This window comes from Siniperca chuatsi, linkage group LG16 (assembly GCF_020085105.1).
Source record: "Siniperca chuatsi isolate FFG_IHB_CAS linkage group LG16, ASM2008510v1, whole genome shotgun sequence".
NCBI classification, from domain to species: Eukaryota; Metazoa; Chordata; class Actinopteri; order Centrarchiformes; family Sinipercidae; genus Siniperca; species Siniperca chuatsi.
In genome coordinates, this window is record NC_058057.1 from 17,086,882 (window position 1) to 17,105,021 (window position 18,140).

The 18,140-nt window shown below is 39.1% G+C and overlaps 2 protein-coding genes across 4 annotated transcripts; both read left to right on the top strand.

Moving 5' to 3' along the window:
• The first annotated feature begins 4,877 nt into the window (after positions 1–4,877).
• myct1a (myc target 1a) lies at positions 4,878–7,607 on the top strand. Its single transcript, XM_044168457.1, has 2 exons — positions 4,878–5,261; positions 6,240–7,607. Exons 1-2 carry the CDS (start codon positions 5,207–5,209, stop codon positions 6,785–6,787), a joined length of 603 nt encoding a protein of 200 aa, XP_044024392.1. The 5' UTR covers positions 4,878–5,206; the 3' UTR covers positions 6,788–7,607.
• Positions 7,608–8,252: 645 nt separating this feature from the next.
• serac1 (serine active site containing 1) lies at positions 8,253–17,214 on the top strand. 3 transcript variants are annotated; one of them, XM_044168450.1, is made up of 17 exons: positions 8,253–8,368; positions 9,029–9,120; positions 9,275–9,311; positions 9,431–9,573; positions 10,062–10,151; positions 12,169–12,300; positions 12,402–12,523; positions 12,752–12,880; positions 13,043–13,156; positions 13,924–14,086; positions 14,474–14,624; positions 14,732–14,873; positions 15,122–15,222; positions 15,516–15,613; positions 15,781–15,963; positions 16,052–16,195; positions 16,340–17,214. In XM_044168450.1, the coding sequence occupies exons 2-17, from the start codon at positions 9,036–9,038 to the stop codon at positions 16,474–16,476; spliced, it is 1,971 nt and encodes a 656-aa protein (XP_044024385.1). In that variant the 5' UTR covers positions 8,253–8,368; positions 9,029–9,035; the 3' UTR covers positions 16,477–17,214. The 3 variants fall into 3 exon arrangements, with proteins under 3 accessions (XP_044024385.1, XP_044024384.1, XP_044024382.1); XM_044168449.1 differs by having other exon boundaries at positions 8,269–8,332; XM_044168447.1 differs by having other exon boundaries at positions 8,314–9,120.
• Positions 17,215–18,140: the final 926 nt, after the last annotated feature.

The following is an 18,140-nucleotide window of genomic DNA, read 5'->3' on the forward strand; positions in this document are numbered from 1 at the left end:
CAGCTTCCTGATCTGCATGCACTGCCACCTGCTGTCCAATCAAAAGGGATGGTTCTTCCTTCTCATTGAGGCATCAGGACCAATAGTGTGCCAAGTTTCTTCTCATGCCTACTGGTTCCACTGTAAGAGATGTGTGTGTGTTATATTTGTGAGTGTGGGAGAGAAAGTGTCAGTAAGTGAGAAAGTGACAGAGTGAGAGAGAACGAGGGAAGAAAAGAGAACAGAATTAGCTACAGCAAACCTCACCCCTGATGGCAACACATTTCTTACTTAATGTGAATATAGAAAAAGCATGCATCCTAACTATGTTAAAAGGTAAAATCCACCCTAAAATAGAATTGACACTGTTCCTGTGATTTTGAATGATAAAGTCAACATCTACAAACACAGAGAATTGCTTATATAAGGATTTGAATTGATGATATCAGGTGACACATTGTTGGAAATCACTTAGTGACTGATTTTGTGGGCTACTAGAATATTGGTTTGAAATATTACATCAACTGTAAATGAGTTTTATTTGACTGGGTGGTTAAAGCAGAACATGAAAATCTCTATGGGCCCAGAATTTATGTATTTGTTTTATTAGGTGTAATACTTCCTGAAATAATGGACCAAATTTTATTAGTTATTTTCTTTTTATTAAGTGAATTATTAGAACTGTAAAAATATACTGAATATGGGGTCATGAACCCAGTAATGAAATAATGAATGTACAAAACTGATGATAATAAAGTATTAATGCATAAAGTAAGTAGTTTTAGTTGGATGTAGGGCTTTCTAGCAGTGACTCAGAAAAGTCACCATGCATGCTCTTATAGTGTACTATGGGTTGCTCCATTATTTACTGTTTATTGAGCAGCTCCAGGATTTATCTCATGACATCATCATTCAGGCTGCCTTACTGCTGCTCGGGTTAAAGGGGGATTTGTTCCAATTCACAAATCAAACCCTGGACAACTTCTCTTAAAATTTAAAAAATAATGGGAAATTTATACAAGCTTGGATTTTACCCTTAAAATAAAATGTGAAGACACATGCAAATTTTGCAGCTGGAAAGACAATCAGTGATATGAGTAAACAATCACTTCTAACACACCCCTGCCAATAAAACATCTCTCCAAAACTCTATATACAAGAAATGCTACTGCACAGCGGATCAATGCCACTCTTTGAAATGCAGGAGGGAGGTGTGATGAACCACTAGGCGCCAAGCACTTATCGCAATGTGTAATCCCATTAGACAAGTCCTTTCATCATCATCTCAGGAGAGCTCTAAGAGGAGCTGAAAGGGGAGCTACACTGCTCTGGCCATGGTCTCATTCAATAAAGTGAGAGATAGAAGAGCGGGCATGAAAAATATCAAAAAGCTGATAAATGATCATTGATTGTAGATCCTCAGCTCTACAATCAATGTATGGCACTGAATAAATGCACAGATGTGGTGCATTTTGAATTAATTCTGTTGTGATGACAGTGTTGTGCAATCTGCTTCTGAGATTAATTTATGGAATGGCTTTATGTTAATAAGCTGGTGGCACTGGGAGCCGGTGAATGAGGGTGATTTTATGGGTGTGAATCTACAGTGAATCTCCACAGTCTATTTGGGAGTCCAGATTTCTAGATCTCTGCATTGTCTAGGCTCCTTTTTGAAGCTCTGCTGTGTACCGTTTGTCTACAGTGACTGAGTAAACATGATGTTTACTGGGGGAAAAAAACAATCTTAGCCAAAATGATGTGGGTGGACAGGTTATTTTTTAAATGTAGGAATTGTTGAACATGAAAAACTCTCATTACCAAAAGCAGACAGCAGGTATTATTGGCAAAGCTCATCGCCAAATAAATTCTATCTCCAAGTTCTCCATATTGTCAATAAAAATGACTTGGTTATGGCCAAAATATGCTGTATACAGGGCAAAAATAATTATAATCCATCCAAATGACATACCTAACCAATAGCAGATGTCATAGCAAAGCTAGGGGCAAATCAATTACCTCGGTAGTTTAACCTCAGCCCACTCAGTAATAATTAAATCAGCACTTCATCCTAATAAATGTACATATGAATCTAACTATTTTGTAATTACATTGTCAGAATCAGCTGTTTGAGTTGTAAATGTGATACATTGTGGGATTTAGTTGGATTGGCTAGCTCCTCTGTAGCAGGGACGGACTGCTGATTCCTACATTTTTACGCAGCTCGGCTTGGGGTGACCTCTACCGTCCAGAGCCCCTCAGGACCAAACAGATTCAGCAAAAGAGAGAGCCGACACTGCTGCAGCAGAGGGGAGCAGAGAGCAGAGACTAAGCACAGGGATCAATAGGAAATCTTCCTATAGTAGCCAAACCCTTCCCCCGTTAAGATCCGTTTTCTTATCTAATCATTGCACAGGCAGAGAGCTGGGACCAAGACCGCCAGTGTGGTAATCTCTTTCATACATAGTCAGCAGTTTTCTAAAATCTCATTAGGAAGTTTGTTGTTAACCTGCATGTCAAAATCAACATAATGCCAAAGAGAGAAATACTGTTCTGCAACTCGAAATAAGCCATTTGATCCGGTATATATCTGGTATAGTCACATTTTTCCTTAAACAAAAGGGAACAAATCCTTATAGTTACAAATGATGTTAAATAAGTTATACTGATGTTTGTAGCCCAATGTATTCCAAGGTTTTAAGACATAAAAAAAGATGTAGATTTATCTAGCAAACCCTTTCCATTGTTTTCTTTGGGAAAAATAACACAAGTTTTCGCAAATCTTGCAAAAACATTACGTCAAATCACTGTCTTATGTCATAGCAGACCATTCCTCATTAAGCTGCACAGTATATAATATATCAAAACTGTGAGATGAGTTTTCTGTTTAAAATATGTGGAGGATGATGTAGTGCGTGCATGCAATATAATAATCAGTATGTGCAGCCCAGCAAACACACTGTATTACGCAATAAGAAGAGCAGTGTGCATGTTAAATATGAGATGTTACCGCAGCTCCTACATTCTTTCTGTGGAAAAATACAAGTTGATTAGCTAACCTGGATGTTTGTTTTTTTTCCCCATTTGGACTATGTAAAACTGGCTAGTCCGCATATTTAATGGACAGGTTGGAGTGGACCTGCTCTCTGAGGCATGACGAAATGTGCTCTGAAGTTATCCTGGAGTATTACTCCATCTATTGGTCAAAGAGGGAATAGAAGGAACACAAGGTGGAGACTGTCACTCCCTGGTGGTTGGCATTTCTTTCTAACCAACTCAGCCTCTCTACATCCAAATATTACTGACCAGAGCGGTATTCATTCATATGCAGGGGGGAAAAAAACCTACCATAACATATCACTTACCCCTTTTCCCTCCTATAAAATCTTAGTTTATACATATGTGCTGTCCAAGAATCGCACATTGACAAAAGCTACTGTTTATGTGATTGTTAAGATATTGATTAATCAAATCTACAAATTTAGAGACTCCTCATGTTTCTGTATGATTTTTAAAACACAGCAATAATATAGTATATGCTTCATTGCTGCCTACATCCTTGAGGTCCTTATAGAAAGCTAACCTTATTTTAAGATATCATGGACTGCACACTGTAATTTCCCACCTTATTTTAAGATATTAAGGACTGCACACTGTAATTTTTCCACCACTCTGCCCAGTGACATTTTGACAAAGCCATGAATTTAAGTTATGAAGCTCGCAGAATGTCTCCTCCACCTATGAGCAGAACGGCCCATTACACTACAATTACTCTATAACAGAACACAATGGCCACACATACTATTGCACCGAGTGTTATGAATGTTTGTTGGTTATTTTGGATAGGTTTTACAGCAGAGCCAACAATTAAAGGAAGTTCAAGCTTTGGTAGGGCTATTCTCTCTCTTTCTTTGTATTATACTAAGTTAACCTTCAGCCATCTCACAGGCAAAATCACAAAGATTCTGCCTGAAAATCTAATAATTTTTACTGGACAGGACAAATAGGTTGTCTTGATTAATGTTCCGGTTGAATTTAAAGTGAAGGATGGTTTATGATCAACTCTGGAAAGTAAAATCCAAAACCGATGGGGCAAATGGGCTGGTCTACATTAGATGCATACCAATATGACTACTCGCATCCTTTCTTCTGACTGTATTGATGACCTTGCAGATTTGGCTTGGAGTGGATTAAAATAATGCTGACTGTGGGATCAAAAATGAGTAACATGAAGAGCTTTATTTTGATTCACTGTGTCCTGATTTGTCAAAGGTAGAAAAAAAACTCAAAGTAAGAAATTGGTGCATTGAAAGAGTAGCTGTGCTGCTTTATCAAACTACAATGTTTTTACTGGATCTCTCCATCTGAGAAAGGACCAGACGTCCATTGCAGGCACCGCTGACCTGGCAGACACTGTGGAAAGACTGAGCTTACTAACAAAGACGCAGGAAATACGAACAGGCAGATATCCACATGCTTACAGTCTGTTTAAGAATGCACCAGAGTAGTATAATTTTTTGCATCATTACAACTGAGTATTAAAAGCACTTACAGTATTGCCACCATCAATTCCAGCTATGGCTTTGCCTTCAACACCCATTTCAGACCCAGGGCTGTAATTGCTGGTTCAGCTTATTGCAAAAGTGTCGCCTATGGTCTCTGTGGTAGAGGAAAAAAACATGAGAGAGACTGAAATATTTATAATTTCTAAAAGGAACAAAAATATTGGTGAGTGTGGTGGACTTTCCTATAGTGGAATACTGAGTCCTACGGCACTGGTGTGATACTGTTTTACATTAATCAACCTGAAGGAAATGATGGGGGAGGAAGTGATTATAGCAACACCCCATTTCCCCACCTCCAGGATCTCTGTCCTGGATAGATAAGCCACTCCTGTTGCTAATTTCAAGCAGAAAAGCAGGAAATGTGACAGTGTAGTTTTCCGCTTCCATAAACAAGACGACTGCCAGAGTTAGCCGCCAGTCCTGTGTGCCTCTGGGCTGAGTCTCCCTCTGAGGTAGACAGACATACTGACAGAGAAAGTGGGCAAGGAAGGAGAGAGGGAGAAAGTGAGAGAACAGGAAAAGTGGAGGCAGAAAGACAGGAAAATCCATCAGAAGAAAAGAGAGACAGGCAAGAATTGACAGAAGAGGAAAAGGGAGAAGAAAAGAGAGTAAACGACAGACTGAACTGAGTATCAGTCTCTCTTTTCCTCTAACAGAACAGAGTCATGGCTGAGAACAACACAAATCTCTTTCTGGAAATACTTCATTCTTTCGATGCTGGTGAGTTTTTTCTAACTTCCCTTTTAGCTGGTCTTTTTCATGTGGTCTCTCTGATTGGCACCATTGTTCTCTCAGGAATTCAAGCTTTAATCGCCTCTGGAATAGATACAATATATGGTCCTGATTCCTTTAAGATTACATTATCCAACAAATGAGTATATTCAAAGAAACCTTTTTTGTGATTTTTATGAATACTCACTCCAAATTTATAAAGGTAATGGCATGTTTTCTTAGTGTTTTTTTCTCTGCCTTCCCAAAATGTCATTTCCAGATGACTTTTGACCAGTGTCTCCTTTCCCTTTTCCCAAAGTTAGAGAAAAAAAACTACTGTGGAAATATGGGCTGGTAGCAAAGTAGGTTCAGTCTTTTTAACACTTAACTGTATTGAAAGTATATTGATTTGTTTTCCCTGGCAGCAGCCCAACGGGATTTGTCTTAGCTGCTGCATTCTCTCTTTTCTCTCAAGCACGCTTATGTTGGCACTACTGCTTCCAAGGCAAAGATGCAATGAGCAAAAAGTCAGTGCTTTTTTTGTGGTAATGAAATGCAATCAGTTTGTTGTTTCCTAAAACTTGCTCTGGTAAACATGAAAGAGGAAAGCCTGTTATTTTGTCAAGGGGCACCATCTTGCAAGACACTGTTGGCAATCGTCCATTTGTTACAAACAGATGTTTTTAGTAATCTTGGTAAGGGCATAGATTCTAATTAAAATTCCTTCCATTCCCAGGGGATGATTTAAAAAAAATACATAGACAAAATGTTATTAAGGATAAAGTGCATTTAGATGTAGGGCATGTACATAACTATTATTAAACTCTTGTTCCTCACAGTGAACCTGAAGCGTAAATAAGTTAATGGGGCGTAAGGGATAAAAAAACCAAATAGAAACCAAGAATATGGAGGATGTTTGTGAAGGATCCACCTATTGAAGTACAGATCATAAAATATCCTTTTTGATAAGTGTTTCTCTCTTCACAGTCCCTCTGATCATTGCTTTCTGTGTGTCCATGGCGGTGGGCTTGGTCTTGGGGGCCCTGGTATATGTGATCTTGACATGGATGTCCCGACGCAGAGCAGGCTCTGCCAGCATCACCCGCCGCCCTCCTCGCCAATCACGCACGTCTTCCCGCAACCGTCCGGGCTTTAACCGCAACAGCAGCTACGACCGGCGCAGCAACAACAGTTTGGTCAGTGCTGCTTTCAGCTTCCACCGCCAGACTTCCTCCCCAGATCACCTTGATCCACTGGGGCACAAATCCAGCTTCAGAGCCTCCACCTTCCACCCTCTCATCCAGTGCAGCCAAATCGCGAGGGAGGCAGAGGAAGGTAGCCAGACCACACTGCCTCGTACACCGACTCTGACCACATCGATTGGATCAGCTCAAACAGCAGCCCAGCCGGCTTCCACTCCACCCAGACCCGAGTCATTTTGGGGGAACAACAGCCTGAGGGGTTTCCATGCTACACAGACCCCACCTCCAGCTTATGAGAGCATTATTAGAGCTTATCAGGAAACATGCACCTGAGAGGAGTGAGAGCACCAGGGTGACTCTAACTAAATGAGCCCAGAGTTGTAAATGGATTTACAAATGATATTGGACTAAATCTGTATTGATTTATATGACCAGGTGAAGCTGAGGGGAGGGAACAAGGACATCAAGGTTTATTGTGTGCCCTGCTCAACAGAATAACACTCTGAAACAACAATCAGTTTTATATGTCTTTCGGTTTGTTAATATATATCTGGTGTTGACATAAGCATACTTGCCTTTCATCATTTAATACTGATGTATGATATTTAAAAACAGTCATTTGACACTCAGAAATGTGGCAATGGCTGCTTATGAAAATAGAATATTCCTCTTAAATATTAGCACTCTGTATTAAGTGGTGATTGACACTCATGTATGCTTGCACAGAATCTTTGTTTAATTTAGACAAGGCAAAAATCTACAAATATATATTGGTGACTGGGCATTTATGCTGCAAGGCAAGACTTATCCTTTGTCCCTGCTGATCATCTAATAACTATGCAAAAGAGAATGGTTGTATACATGTACCCCAAAGGAAGGCGAGTGTTTGTGTGTTAACCTGTAATTAATAAATTAAAACTCATTTGATGTTTTAATTGCTGCCTCACACATGTTTTTTTACAGAGCAGTGGCATTGTGGGTGTGGGATTCAAAGTAATTTAGTGTGTCTGTGTGTGTGTTTGCATGTACAGTATGTGTGAGCGTGAGACACAGAAAGGTGGGCATTAGGTTCAGAAGTTTTTGTATTTTATATTTGAATGTAATTTACTGAATTTTGCTCATAAGTTTGCAATAAAAGCAAGAATCAAAATCATGACAACTGTGTTTTCCATACAAAGCTTGTGGTGTGTAGGGTGTCTGCTAGCACAAACAAAACTGTGCCCTTGTCTTGCGCAAGGAAACACAAGATATGGACATGATAACATGTAAAATATTGCAACCCAATACAGTAGTCATCCAAATAAATACTTCCTTTAGAGAAGTTCCATTTTTGTTGACTGTGTTAGACAAATGTTGATCGTATTTTGAGATTGTTGTGTCGATGTACAACATTGCATTGTGATGTTGTCCACTGGTGGAGACATTAAGGGAACTAACTACCTGAAATAATAAATAACCAATAGAATGCAATCCAAAACACCACCACAAACTGTAGCCTCATGTCAACCAGTCAACACCACTGGCATCAACACCTCTTTCTGCTAACATTACAATATTTATAATAGTTTGTGAAGGACACTGGTGTCCTCAGAGCCATTGAGCTTTACAGGAGAAAGGAAGACCCCCCTCCTAACAGCAAAACCACATCACAGATATTTTATTGTATGTTAATTAAATAAAGTGTTCTAGTAACGCAACACACAAAGTATCACACATCGTATAGCATACGTTAAGTAGCTTTTAGATACTATTTTAAAATATTTCGTTTTTAGCTTTTTTTCTCTAATCGCGTTAGTTGCGGTAGATGACGTATAATTTGTGAGACAAGTTTACGTTGTGCTTATGAACGCCGTCACTGCAGTCGTGGAGAACATTACGGTAGTTGTTTTAAATCTTGTCAGTCGATAAATAAAGGTAATGTCACTGTTTAACAATGAAAACATTAACCCACACGAAAAGGTTAACTTAATCAGTCAGCTGGATAGGTTACAGTTGGCGTTAGTAAGCTAGCGGTCTATATCCCTATTACTAAAAGTGAAACGTTAGCCAAAAGCTAAGTATTGAGTAAATTAGTGTTAGCTAACCGTTAATTTAGCTTGACCCGTTGTTACAGTTTAACTGCAGTGTTTATGTTAACCTTAACGCTATGAGTGTCACAAGGCTTGCTTTAGTGTAACACAAAGCTGAATGATGGGGTTGGACTGACAGTTGAGGTGGCAGTCGCAACTAGCTTAGTTTTTCCAAGTTAACTGCAGCTAACATTAGCTAACGCTAGCTAGAGGACTTGTTAATCATGTGATGCCTTACATTAGTGGACTGATAGTTGGTATTAATAATTGTCAGTTGGTTATATGTTGGTACCGTCGATGGTTCGGTCATTAGAGCCTTGTAGCTGGTTCGCCCAGGGCAATTATATGTGTTTTACATTAAATTAGCTTTAGCAAAAGTGTCATTGGCCACACTATGATATGTAACGTTACATTTCATGTGTGAGGTAGGCGTAGTTTGGAATAAGTGATTAGTCTTGTTTGGTGGTATGATTAACTTCGGCCCATCATACTGGGGGATATGCAGGCGGAGGATGTCTGGTGCAACTTTACGTTTGATCCGCTGTCGGAAACTGAGTACAGCTGGAGTGAAGAAAGTGCTTCAGTGGAAGGATTTAAGTAAGTTATTGCACATAATTGGCTTACACGCACACCGCTTTTACCAGCAATCTCACAGACTGAAGTATTCCAAATACGTGGATTCAACCTTTATGCTTTTGTGAGAACAGCTTCAAATGTATCTAATATAGATTCCTTCTCTGCTGAAATTTAGGGAAGGTTGCTAAAGTTACTGGTGCAGTTGTATTGGGGTAAGTTACAGTAGTTACATACAACTTTTAATCCTTTACTTCCGTGGCCAAACTTTATTGCTGTACATGTATGAAAAGAACTTTCACTGTGCCACAGCTTATCCATTACCTTTCTACAGGGGCTGTCTTTTTATCACTTATGAAATGGTGGCCTTGGACAAGGCTGTTACCATTGACACTAGTGCAATTCTTCAGGAGAAGTACAAGTCATACATCTATCTGAGAGCCACTCCCTCAGATGAAAAGGAGAACCTTGCGGCAGGTACTGAATGTCATTCAGCTAGGCCAAAACTGAAAAGAATAAGACCATTTTGAGATTTCCTTTTAGTTTAGGTGTATTGTTTTGGACACTGTCCTACTTCCCAAACCAGCTGGATGATAACTGGAAAATGTGCTGAGTGGCTTTATTTATTTCCTTGTATTAGCACAGTCATACTAACTTTGCCTGTCCAGGTGCCCAGTGACATCTGTTATCATTACTTCCTGTATTTCATCCTTTCCCCTCTACTCTCTTTCCTGCCTGCATATTTCGGTCAGTCTGTTGACTGATCTCACTTCCACTGGTCACGGTTCAATTATGTAATGGAAACGATCACCTACCAACCAATACTGAGATATCAAATATCGACCATTATTAAATTGCTTCTGTTATCTTGGTAGTGTTTTTATAGAAATGAAAATCTGATTTTCTAGGTCATTGTATTTGTAAAAAAAAAAATAAATAAAATAAATTCACACTGTCTTTTCCAGGGCTCACACACAAAGCAAGGAGGGAACTTCATAAGGCAGCAAGGCGGTTTCTGGAAATATCATCTAGACTTTTGCGGCAATCATTAGATGGTAAGAGACCAAAAGTTGTCGTCATACTGTAGCAGTTCACCTGAAAATGACACTTAAAGTGCATAGTGTGAAGCCATAATACTGCCACTCATGTTTCTAGGATTGGAAAGCAGAAGTTGTTGCTAATAGAAGCACAAATATTTATTCTCAGGAATAAAAAGGAAACACCTGCCTTGTACAGTGGTGTGAAAAAGTGTTTGCCCCCTTCCTGATTTCTTATTTTTTTTCCCATGTTTGTCACATTTAAATGTTTCAGATTAAACAAATTTAAATATTAGTCAAAGATAACACAAGTAAACACAAAATGCAGTTTTTAAATGAAGGTTGTTATTATTTAGGGAAAACAAAATCCAAACCTACATGGCCCTGTGTGAAAAAGTGATTACCCCCAAACCTAATAACTGGTTGGGCCACCCTTAGCAGCAACAACTGCAATCAAGCGTTTGCGATAACTTGCAATGAGTCTTTTACAGCGCTGTGGAGGCATTTTGGCCCACTCATCTTTGCAGAATTGTTGTAATTCAGCCACATTGGAGGGTTTTCGAGCATGAACTGCCTTTTTAAGGTCATGCCACAGCATCTCAATAGGATTCAGGTCAGGACTTTGACTGGTCCACTCCAAAGTCTTCATTTTGTTGTTCTTCAGCCATTCAGAGGTGGACTTGCTGGTGTGTTTTGGATCATTGTCCTGTTGCAGAACCCAAGTTCGCTTCAGCTTGAGGTCACGAACAGATGGCCGGACATTCTCCTTCAGGAGATTTGGTAGAAAGCAGAATTCGTGGTTCCATTTATCACAGCAAGTCTTCCAGGTCCTGAAGCAGCAAAACAGCCCCAGACCGTCACACTACCACCACCATATTTTACTGTTGGTATGATGTTCTTTTTCTGAAATGCGGTGTTACTTTTATGCCAGACGTAATGGGACACACACACCTTCCAAAAAGTTCAACTTTTTCTTTGGATGTTGTTGTGGGGTCTTTTGTGACCTCTTGGATGAGTCGTCGCTGCGCTCTTGGGGTAATTTTGGTCGGCCGGCCACTCCTGGGAAGGTTCACCACTGTTCCATGTTTTCACCATTTGTGGATAATAGCTCTCACTGTGGTTCGCTGGAGTTCCAAAGCTTTAGAAATGGCTTTATAACCTTTTCCAGTCTGATAGATCTCAATTACTTTCTTTCTCATTTGTTCCTGAATTTCTTTGGATTGCGGCAGGATGTCTGGCTTTTGAAGATCTTTTGGTCTACTTCACTTTGTCAGGCAGGTCCTATTTAAGTGATTTCTTGATTGAGAACAGGTGTGGCAGTAATCAGGCCTGGGTGTGGCTAGAGAAATTTAACTCAGGTGTGATAAACCACAGTTATGTTTTAATAGGTGGGACAATCACTTTTTCACACAGGGCCACGTAGGTTTGGATTTTGTTTTCCCTTAATAATGACAACCTTCACTTAAAAACTTAATTTTGTGTTTACTTGTGTTATCTTTGACTAATATTTAAATTTGTTTGATGATCTGAAACATTTAAGTGTGACAAACATGGAAAAAAATAAGAAATCAGGAAGGGGGCAAACACTTTTTCACACCACTGTACATGCACATCCTGTTTTGAATGTCAGTTTTTGCATTAATGTGTATATTGTGCAATTGGCTGTAATACACATGATTGATTGTTTTGTTCACCTTATATTAACTCTGTACGAATCACTCATGAAATGAATTAAGATTATAGAAATATGTGACAGCTTTTTCATGAAATTGTATTTCAGTAAGATATCTAATAAATTAACTTTTGACTTTAAAAAAAAGCTGCCAAGTTGATGACACATGGTTTGAAACCACAAGGTTTGTAACTTCCTAGCTGTTGTAATAATCTGAGAGTGGTACTATAGATACTGGTAGTCACAGTAGATACCTTTTGAATGCAATTCCACAGTGCCTTTAGGAATATTTGTAGCACCCTTTATCCACTTTGTTCTGTAAATGTTCAGCCAGTGAGTTTGTTCTCTATTTGTATATTTTAGAGCACTTTAGCCATGTGGATGCAGACCCACATGAGGTGGCATTATGGGTCTTACTAAAGAGGACACAGTCAGCCGATAAAGCCATCAGACTACAGGCTGTACAGGAGCTTGCAGGCAATCACCACTGGCACGGTAAGATACACTAAATTGTTGTATGTCACTTCAGGTTTACCATATATACACAACAAGTGAAGTGAGGTGGGATTAGTTCACACTTGTTGTCAATAACGCAGACTACCAGTACCAGACAGCAGCCCAGATTATAGACCAGCGAACTGCAGTGGCCCTGGCCCGGACTCCTCAGGTAGACCTTCGATTCTTCCTGCGCTCACCTGCACTGCCTGACCTGGAGGATGTAAGTATCTCTGTAGAATAATCTATTATATAAAATACATCTATATCTCTATTACTTGCAAACCACACTCATCCACATACTTTGTTTCAGTACTAAACATCATAATAATAATAATAATAGGCTGTCAATCTGCAAGGGACACTAGCAATTCACCACTGCTGATCCTTAACCTTAGCTTTACGTCACACAGGTATATAAGATAACTAAGATGTGTTAACTTCTTCACAGGGTTTATCAGCAGAGGATGGACTGAGGCAGCTGCTGGGGTCTCTGCCTCAGTCTGAGGTGGACGAATGTGTTCAGTACTTTACTTCACTGGCCCTCAGAGAGAGCACCCAGTCCTTGGCAACACAACGGGTAATTGAGATGGAAAGATGGACTAACATATGCACTTCTATATACAGTCTTTTCAAAAGTGACTACCTAGAACGCAAAGCGGCAGAACAACTTTGTTCAAAAAGGTTGAAAATTGTAATCTTTAAATCCTCTTACTAACACATACGCTCTCCTATGTTGCAGGGTGGTCTGTGGTGTTTTGGTGGTAATGGGCTGCCTTACGCCCAGAGCCTCACCTCTGTTCCCTCTGAGAAGGTGGAATCCTTCTGCCTACAGGCACTGGTACAGCACTCAAAGGTAATGATGTTCATTACACATCTAAATATTATCTGGGTGAAGTTGTTGCATTCCTTTTATTAAACTGATCCTAATTATCACATAAACCTAACACAGAAATGCATTCAACAGCACATCTTGTTCATCTTACCCCAACATTTAAAAGTAAAAAGTTTAAAAACACAAAGCACCTTTTGTTTTAGTTCAGTTAATTCAATTCAATTTTATTTATATAGTGCCAATTCATAAAGGAAGTTATCTCATTGCGCTTTTCCTATAGAGCAGGTCTAGACCGTACTCTTTATAATATTAATTACAGAGACCCAACAAATCCCACCATGAGCAAGCATTTGGCGACAGTGGCAAGAAAAAACTTCCTTTTAACAGGCAGAAACCTTGGACAGAACGAGACTCAATGGTGGGCGGCCATCCACCACTACTAATAATAAATTAGTAATAATAGGAATGACAGCTATAGGAAGAATAATGTCCGCATCAGTAACAGAGCCAATAACAACAACTGTAGTAGCAGTTGTCGAGCAGTGGATTCTTATGTTTCATGGTTAGAGGGACTCTTGTCAGCATGCAAGTATTTATAGAACAGTGTTTTAACTATACACACTGAACATTGTTCTTTGAATTGAATTGTTTTCTGAATAGAAACAACTATTATCTCACCAGTTAATTTGGTCCATACTTGAACAACAATCTCAGTGAGTTGGACTAACTCTTGTGGAGAATTTGGTGAATAAATGTTCTGAACTTACTGAGACATATCTTGTCTGCAGGTCCAGAGCCACTGTGACCACATAGTTGCCAATAGGGGTCTGCAGCTCCTCCAGAGAGTTTATCAGCTTCGTAGAGACTCCCTGAAGATTCAGACGGACATTGTTCGTATCATAGGAAATTTGGCACTCAATGAGAGTGTTCACCAGGCCATAGCCCTGTCTGGTAAGTCTGCAACTTATCTGATTATTCCATAAAGGGTTCTGGTTATGTGTAATCTTGACTGGGTGTACTCAGTGAGGATGTTATTAAAAAACAAGATCTAAAGCCTATTTTTGCATGTGCCGATTTCATCTACAGATTCCATATTCACCATTACAAAGACTGCAGTCATTCAGATGTCCACTTTTTGTTGTTGTTGCCACCACAGCTATAAACTCTTGGTCAACCCAGACATGCTTTACAGTGTTCATAGTTGTTCATCTGTTTTTAATTTCTGCTTTTAATACTTTTTGGCCCAATTGTATTAGCTGAAAACTGAACAACAGATTATAAAAGATCCAATCTTTTTTTTTTTCTTTTCTTTCTGCCTTACCTATATAACGTCTGCAGGCTGGGTATCTGTACTGGCTGAGATGATGCAGTCTCCTCATGCCATCCAGGCATCTCATGCAGCCCGCGCTCTGGCCAACCTGGATAGGGAGACGGTGAAAGAGAAATACCAAGACGGCGTCTATATCCTCCACCCGCAAACACGTGGCAAGTAGGAAAACAATTCATTCTATTGTTATATAATTTTTACAATGTATTAGTTTCATTTTATTTTGTATGTAAACCAACACTTACCTTTGACAATGTGTGCATTTCCAGCCAGCCAATCAAAGCAGACGTGCTCTTCATCCATGGGATTCTAGGGGCAGCTTTTAAGACGTGGAGGCAGAAGGACCGCAGTATGTTAGAAGAAGAGAAGGAGGCAGAAAGCAGGGATGACTACACAGAGTGCTGGCCAAAGGTGAAAAATCCACCTAATCCTTCCTCTAATTACTGTGTAGTAGTAGTAGAAGGAGAAAGTGCCTTTCCATGTTTTTCCTCCTACAATGAAATAAAATCTTTGGAACAACTATGGATTGGTCTTTCTGGTTATAGGGGAGATTCAATAGTGTTTGGTTTGCTCAATGAAATATGAGGTCTTACACAGATTTGGATTGATCTTGAAGGAAATCAACTCTCTGTTGTTATTGTGTCCTCTTTTATTTATAGTCATGGCTGGCAGCTGACTGTCCAAATCTGAGAGTACTATCAGTGGAGTATGACAGTCACCTCAGTGACTGGATGGCCCAGTGTCCCGCTGAGAATCAGAGGTGAAGAATCTGTAGTTTCTTCATATGTCCACTGTGTAGTAGCAAGTATAAAATATTGTAGGGATATGCATGTATGGGAAATTTCTCTTATTGGAGAGAGAATATTTATTAAGAGTTACTCACTAATAGTAATAATCTTAATATTTTGCACAAATCCAATGTCATGCCTATTTAAAGCTAATTCTTAATGACATGAAATGTTTTATTATATTATCCAATATTCATTATGCACAATTCCACAAGACTCTCAATGAGTGAACTCTTGATTCATTCTTTGCTTTTTTTATCTTCAGGAAGTCCTTGGCCTACAGAAGTCAAGAGCTGCTAAAGAAGTTAAAGTTGGCAGGAGTCGGAGAGAGGCCTGTGGTGTGGGTAGCCCACAGTATGGGAGGTATTTTGTCAGAACTTTCCTTCCACAAGCATGTCAGATTTTTACTCATATCCCTTGAACGCAACATAAAAAAACAAATGGCTTGGTCACATGTGATTGTATTTGTCGGATTTAAATGTTGTGCTCACACTCTGTCTGAATCCTCTTTTGTTTGATTTTTCCATCAGGATTGCTTGTGAAGAAAATGCTGCTGGATGCCTCAGAGGACCCGGATATGCGTGAACTGTTAAAGAACACCAAGGGCATTATGTTCTATAGTGTTCCTCACCACGGCACCTTTATGGCAGAGTACTCGGTCAATGTCAGATATCTCCTCTTTCCCTCTATAGAAGTCAGAGAACTCTGTAAAGGTAAGTGAATAAAATGAATTCTGAGGTCCAAGACTCTTGTTGTTTCATAGAAATTGTTCAATCAGAGTCATTGTCCATGTGTTTTAAGACTCACCAGCACTGCGCAACCTGAATGAGAACTTCTTGAACATGGCCAAAGAAAAGGAATTCCAGGTGCTGAGCTTTGCAGAGACCCTTCCAACAAACATTGGTCCCATGATCAAGATCCTGGTGGTACCGACACAGTCAGCAAGTATGTAAACTAATGCATGTGGGGAAATAGGAGTATAGCTTAAATATGAATGCATGAGAAAAAAGAACATAGATCTTGAAAGCCATACGTCTGTAATCTTGTTCCTTTAGCTCTTACCCTGAGCCTGCTGTGGTTTGGTTTCAGATCTCGGCATCGGGGAGCTCATCAAGGTTGACGTAGATCATCTCAATATCTGCAAGCCAGAGAAGAAGGACTCATTTCTGTACAAGCGCAGCCTCCAGTTTATCCAGGAAGCTCTGCGGAGCTACATTAGCCACTGACTGAAATATATGAACACAAACACACTGATACAACCAACTGTTTACTTGAAATGGGGGCAATCACTGTCACCCACCCCCAAACCAAATGGAAACATAACTGCCTCTCCTTGTTGCACATTTAAAACTACTAACGTGGTCATAGCATTATTAGGGAAATTAAATTTATTTTACACATTGATTTCTGTGAAGAGTTGTCAGTTGTGATGAAAGAAACCTGGGTGTTCATTTTGTTCTCCCAGTCATGCTACTAGATTGGTCTCTCTCACTACTGAGTCAGATGAATTTTAAAAATTGTCATAATTTTTTAAGAACATATTTACAATGTTTACAAGTAAGTTCAGATCATGAAATATTCTAGATTTTATTTTTCTGGCACTTTTTTCCATTTCAACTTAGACTTACTTGTTTAACATATGGTATCATACTATACTTAAAGATGCACTGACATGTCATTGCCACTAATGTTCCTCAGTATTTTTGACCAGAGCAATGGTTTAAGATTTTATTTTTAAATGTATGTATTTTATTCTAACTACAGTATGACAGTCATATTGTCTGCCAAAACATATTCCTTCCTGAACTTCACCACAAATGGACCTGCATCAATATTCATTCAGGATGCTTTATTTATTTGTGTGGGACTAATCAAGCAATTGGTTTTTAATCTCCATGTGTTTGTAGTCCAAATTGCCACTAGCAATGCTGACAATGAATAAATGTATGAAGTTGGAGGCTTTATTTGACGTGTGTATGCACTCATTTTCATCTCAAATTAGCTTTGCAATTTATCACATCTGAATGTTTTTTCTTTTTACAATATTAATACTACAGTGTTATATAAATATGCATTGTCATGCTTTTAGCACAATACATTCTTCTAGGGTTAAGCAATATGACCATATAAACTGTGAGATGATATAAATTTGTCTACTGTCAGAGATGTTGCTATAGCGTGGCATATAAACTTTTAAAATCTCGGGGTGTATTACACTATTGTGTTGTAAATCATTGAGCATGACTACTTTATGGTACTGTTGGACTAATTTTTGCAGCAATGTGATGATGTACCTTTATTTGTCCAATTAATTCACTGGATTGGCCAAAGGCAGACATTCCCAATTGGTTATTTCATCTATCAACAGCTTCACAACAGATTTTCAATAAACTTCATCATGTTATATCAAAATATAGTGATATAAAGGTACATAATTGTGATAAACAATTTTAACCATATTACCCAATGCAACATTAACCTGCTTCATCATTGATAAAAACACCATTTATAATAAATGGTACTAATGGGCACTAAAATGCAAACTACTATATTTATGCCACATGCGCAATTTTTGGATCCCAGAAGATTGTCCCTTGGTACCCACCGTACATCACCCCATGTCAATTCCACTATGCTTTGTAGTGATGGGAATTACGGCTCTTTGAAGGGAGCCAATCTTATGGCTCCTTCCCTTTCCGAGAGCCGGCTCTTTTGGCTCTCAAACGGCTCTTCATTTAGTACCACTTCTGCTGGTCACTGCTTAAGTTACTTATTTGTTGCAAGAAATAAATATGCAAGAATCTTCATCTGCAAATACATAGAAATATTCTGTCATATTGATGGTTAAAAACTGGGATATATCAAGATATAACTATCCTAATAACTATCC

Coding starts and splice junctions, on each gene's coding strand:
- myct1a (XM_044168457.1), top strand. CDS start 5,207: ATGGCTGAGAACAACACAAATCTCTTTCTGGAAATACTTCATTCTTTC. Junction 5,262..6,239: donor ACTTCATTCTTTCGATGCTG/GTGAGTTTTTTC, acceptor CTCTCTTCACAG/TCCCTCTGATCATTGCTTTC.
- serac1 (XM_044168447.1), top strand. CDS start 8,991: ATGATTAACTTCGGCCCATCATACTGGGGGATATGCAGGCGGAGGATG. Junction 14,087..14,473: donor CCAGGCCATAGCCCTGTCTG/GTAAGTCTGCAA, acceptor TAACGTCTGCAG/GCTGGGTATCTGTACTGGCT. Junction 14,625..14,731: donor CACCCGCAAACACGTGGCAA/GTAGGAAAACAA, acceptor GTGCATTTCCAG/CCAGCCAATCAAAGCAGACG.